The sequence below is a fragment of the Perca flavescens genome, chromosome 20 (assembly GCF_004354835.1).
Source record: "Perca flavescens isolate YP-PL-M2 chromosome 20, PFLA_1.0, whole genome shotgun sequence".
Lineage (NCBI taxonomy): Eukaryota > Metazoa > Chordata > Actinopteri > Perciformes > Percidae > Perca > Perca flavescens.
This window is the reverse complement of record NC_041350.1, coordinates 1,291,847-1,296,846: the sequence shown is the minus strand read 5'-3', so window position 1 is coordinate 1,296,846 and position 5,000 is coordinate 1,291,847. Positions and strand designations below refer to the sequence as shown.

At 39.0% G+C, this 5,000-nt stretch overlaps 1 protein-coding gene across 5 annotated transcripts in view; it reads left to right on the top strand.

Moving 5' to 3' along the window:
- mgaa (MAX dimerization protein MGA a) overlaps positions 1-5,000 on the top strand; it is a 54,203-nt gene that overhangs the window by 29,698 nt on the left and 19,505 nt on the right. For 4 of the 5 annotated variants that reach the window (XM_028565410.1, XM_028565411.1, XM_028565412.1 and 1 more), the window contains exons 12-13: positions 1,296-1,391; positions 3,248-3,356. In XM_028565410.1, the coding sequence (XP_028421211.1) occupies positions 1,296-1,391; positions 3,248-3,356 (205 nt within the window). The remainder of the gene's footprint in view (positions 1-1,295; positions 1,392-3,247; positions 3,357-5,000) is intronic. The other variant, XM_028565413.1, reaches the window with a different exon arrangement.

Genomic DNA, 5,000 nt, shown 5'->3' with positions numbered 1-5,000 from the left:
GATGCCGACATGGAGAATAAACATTGTTCATACTTTATACAGAGAGAGCAGCAGCTTCTTGTGGAAGTATGATGACGTGAAACACATTATTAGAATAAAAAGAAAATAACACGAACGCTGTAGTGAAACGGAGAGAAAGCAGCAGACGATCACGGACCGACTGAATGTGTAATCAGACTAAATATAAACATTAACTGACCTCTGATCTGAATGGAAACCATCATAATCCTACCATTCAATGATTAGGCTACTAATCATTTGCACAAATTAACAATTGTACTCTTTGCCTTAAAAGTAAGCAGAAGATAATGTTACTCAGGAAATTTACCATGAAGATCCATTTTCTACAACGCTAGAATATGAAGCGTAAATATCTCTTTCACTCTGTTCCTCCCTCTCTCTCATTGGCTAAAATATTAATTTCCTAAGTCATATTAACTTCCACTACTCGCTTTTAATGCAAAGTGTACAGGTGTTCGTTTTTCCAAATGACAAGTGACACATTGAATGGTTTCATTTAAGAGCAGTAGTTCATAAATGTATATTTTTAGACTATCATTTAGTCGGTCCGCTATTATCTGTCACGCTTTTTCTCGCGTTTTTTTATTTTTTTCTAGAGGACGAGTTTCCTTCTCTACATATTATATGCCTTGCTCCCTGGTATATATGGACATAGAAAATAAAGACACTGAAGAAATTGCACTGTAAAATCTAGAAACTATAAAGATAATAAAGTGATAAATTCCATGCACACTATAAACATGAATGGAACGGAGTATATAGCTGCCGTTGTCGGAATTAAACCACACGGACGGTGCGTTCACTTAAAACAGGTAGCCTCGTGGTGCATTCACAGTAATTGTAAAATACCCTTTTCCCATCTGGGGTTCAACAGCAATTTACTGGGGAAATAAGTTATTGTTATAGTTATTACGTTATTATTAAATCTTTAATTTTGACCATGGCCTTAGCAATAAACAAGTCACTGACTGTTGTTTACTACCCCTTTTTTTTTTTTTTTTACTTTATTAAAAAGTACCGGTTCAGGCACCATTTAGGCACCGGCACCGTTTTAAAAGTATCGATTTAGCACCGGAATCGAACCAAACCCAAACGATACCCAACCCTAGTTATATTTGATCTTAAAGGAGCTGTAAGCGATGTCACGTGGCAGCTTTGCTACTGCCGGTTCTTCCAGACGCAGGCTTGGACCCCTCATAATAATCATAATAATAATAATAATAACAATATTTAGCGTGTCTATTCCTTGTGTTAAGTTGTGCATTTGTCTCCAGGAGAGGAGAGAGGAGAGCAGCAGCTGTGCCAGAGTCCGAGCTTTCAAAGAGAGGAAGAAGAAGAAGAGGAAACAGATTTTCCAGGAAACCCCAACGGTAACTTTCATCTGTTTTACATTTAGACCTCTGATAACTATTAGACCTAATATTAGACCTACTATCTGATAACTATTAGACCTAATATTAGACCTACTATCTGATAACTATTAGACCTAATATTAGACCTACTATCTGATAACTATTAGACCTAATATTAGACCTACTATCTGATAACTATTAGACCTAATATGAGACCTACTATCTGATAACTATTAGACCTAATATTAGACCTACTATCTGATAACTATTAGACCTAATATGAGACCTACTATCTGATAACTATTAGACCTAATATTAGACCTACTATCTGATAACTATTAGACCTAATGACTGATTAACTATTAGACCTAATGTCTGATAACTATTAGACCTAATGTCTGATTAATTATTAGACCTAATGACTGATTAACTATTAGACCTAATGTCTGATAACTATTAGACCTAATGTCTGATTAACTATTAGACCTAATGTCTGATTAATTATTAGACCTAATGACTGATTAACTATTAGACCTAATGTCTGATAACTATTAGACCTAATGTCTGATTAACTATTAGACCTAATGACTGATTAATTATTAGACCTAATGACTGACTATTAGACCTAATGACTGATTAACTATTAGACCTAATGACTGATAACTATTTAGACCTAATGTCTGATTAACTATTAGACCTAATGTCTGATAACTATTAGACCTAATGTCACCTAATGTCTGATTAACTATTAGACCTAATGTCTGATTAACTATTTAGACTAGTTCTGTCAGTTAAACCCATTTTAACAGCGTAAATTTTTTTATCGCGAGATTAATGTTCTTTTTGGCCGAGCAAACTTTGTATTTTTTTCACATGTTGTTGCAACAACTAGTAACGTTAGAAAAACTACAACTACCACACCGGATCTAGCTAGACTGGAAACACCACAACAGGCACGCTGCACACACTGGTTTGGGCTCGCGAGCCGGCCAGAGACTAGCTAGCAGGCTAACGGTACGTTTTGAGTGGATGGTGAGCGCGAGACACCGAAATGGACACCAATAAGATTCTGAATGGAAAGTTTACTTTTAAAAAGTTTCCAAATGGTTCCACTGACGAGACCAAAGGGATCTGTGTGTTTGGTGGTTGTAGAAATACCACTTGATGGCCGAGCACACAGCTGATGGCCGAGCGCACAGCTGATGGCCGAGCGCACAGCTGATGACCGAGCGCACAGCTGGTGACCGAGCGCACAGCTGATGGCCGAGCGCACAGCTGATGGCTGAGCACACAGCTGATGGCCAGACACACAGCTGATGGCCGAGCGCACAGCTGATGGCCGAGCGCACAGCTGATGGCCGAGCGCACAGCTGATGGCCGAGCGCACAGCTGATGGCCGAGCGCACAGCTGATGGCCGAGCACACAGCTGGTGACCGAGCGCACAACTGATGACCAAGCACGATATTGCGACGATAGTCTAGGGTTGACAATCGGTGCTTTAACAAAATGTCTTCACACTTAGATTTTAGATAAATAATCACCAGTAATTTGTGGGGAAAAGGCAAATAATAGAACAGCTACAACAGTCTGGAAAGTTCAGAATAGTACAAGTCACAAGTGTGTGTGTGTGTGTGTGTGTGTGTGTGTGTGTGTGTGTGTGTGTGTGTGTGTGTGTGTGTGTGTGTGTGTGTGTCCTCAGTACTTCAACATGTAAAAGCTCAGATAAATAAGAAGGCAACAACCCATTTAAAATCTTAAAAACAAGTAATACCATTTTAAAATCAGTCCTGAAAAGGACAGGAAGCCAGTGGAGGGTAACGTGGTCACGCTGTGCATGTGGTTCAACGTGAAGTGACCGATGTTTGTCCCCAAGGAGACGCCTGAACATGTGAAGCATCCAGAAGTCGTCCGGCTGAGATCTCTGAAGCAGAGAGACCTGACGCTGAAGGACTCAAAGACCACACCCTCCATTCCTCTATCAGGTACATACATACACACTGGCTTCTTTCTGTTAAAGCCCAGAAATCACCATCACCAAACTCCACCAGATTCCATGTAAATAATCAGGAAATGGAGTCTGGTGGCGATATGCTGGCTCTATACACACTAAAAGTCCTGATTATTTACATGGAGTCTGGTGGAGATATGCTGGCTCTATACACGCTAAAAGTCCTGATTATTTACATGGAGTCTGGTGGAGATATGCTGGCTCTATACACGCTAAAAGTCCTGATTATTTACATGGAGTCTGGTGGAGATATGCTGGCTCTATACACGCTAAAAGTCCTGATTATTTACATGGAGTCTGGTGGAGATATGCTGGCTCTATACACGCTAAAAGTCCTGATTATTTACATGGAGTCTGGTGGAGATATGCTGGCTCTATACACGCTAAAAGTCCTGATTATTTACATGGAGTCTGGTGGAGATATGCTGGCTCTATACACGCTAAAAGTCCTGATTATTTACATGGAGTCTGGTGGAGTTTGGTGATGGTGATTTCGGGGCTGTTTCATGTTAAACTAAAAGGATCTTACTCTTTAACTAAAAGGTCTATCTCTGTAGGGATCCATCCCATAATGTTGTCAGACTCTTAGAATAATAATCTGAGTCTGTCAGCAGCAACAACAGAACTTTTAGTGACTCTAACTGCTGCTGAACATTAGTCCTGTAGGGTTACATTACAGCTCGGTTCTGGTTTAATACTGGACCAGTTTCACAGATTGTTGTTCTCATCAGACACTCACATACACACATGGAGACAGAGAGTCCACATAGAGCTGGGCGATATGGAGAAAATCGAATATCACAATATTTTTGACCAAATACCTCTATATCGATACCGCAACAATATTGTAGTATTGACTATCGGTGCTTTCACAAAATATTTACACAATGAGATTTTAGATCAATAATCATCAGTAATGTGGATCTAATGGCTAAGTGGGTAAAGGTGAATAATAGAAGAGCTAGAACAGTCTTGTGAGTTCAGCAAATGACATCACTTTACTGTAATGCAGCCTTTAAAACCAGGAGAAGACACATATGTCATATCACCATATTACAACATCCAAAATCTAAGACGATATCTAGTCTCATATCACGATATCGATATAATATCAATAGGGCTGCCACCTCTTAGTCGATTAGTCGACTTTTTGGTCTTAGTCGACTAAGATTTCTTTAGTCGATTTAAACACAAGATTTAAAGTGGTGCTTTTGCAGGATTAATTGTGGAGAAACTCAGTTTTACAGATGGTTAATTAACTACATTTATATTGTGCTTTTCTATTCTTAACCAGCTCTCAAAGCTCACAGCTCTGTCAATTAAATCAACTAATCGATTAGTCGACAGAATCCTATAAGTGTTAGTGGACTAAGAACTTCTTTAGTCGAGGACAGCCCTAAATATCAATGTATTGCCCAGCTCCAGGTCCACAGTAAGTGTGATATATAGTACAGGCAGTACATATAGTACAAGTTTGGACACACCTTCTCATTCAATGCGTTTCCTTTTTATTTTCATGACTATTTACATCGTAGATTCTCACTGAAGGCATCAAAACTATGAATGAACACATATGGAATTATGTACTTAACAAAAAAGTGTGAAATAACTGAAAACA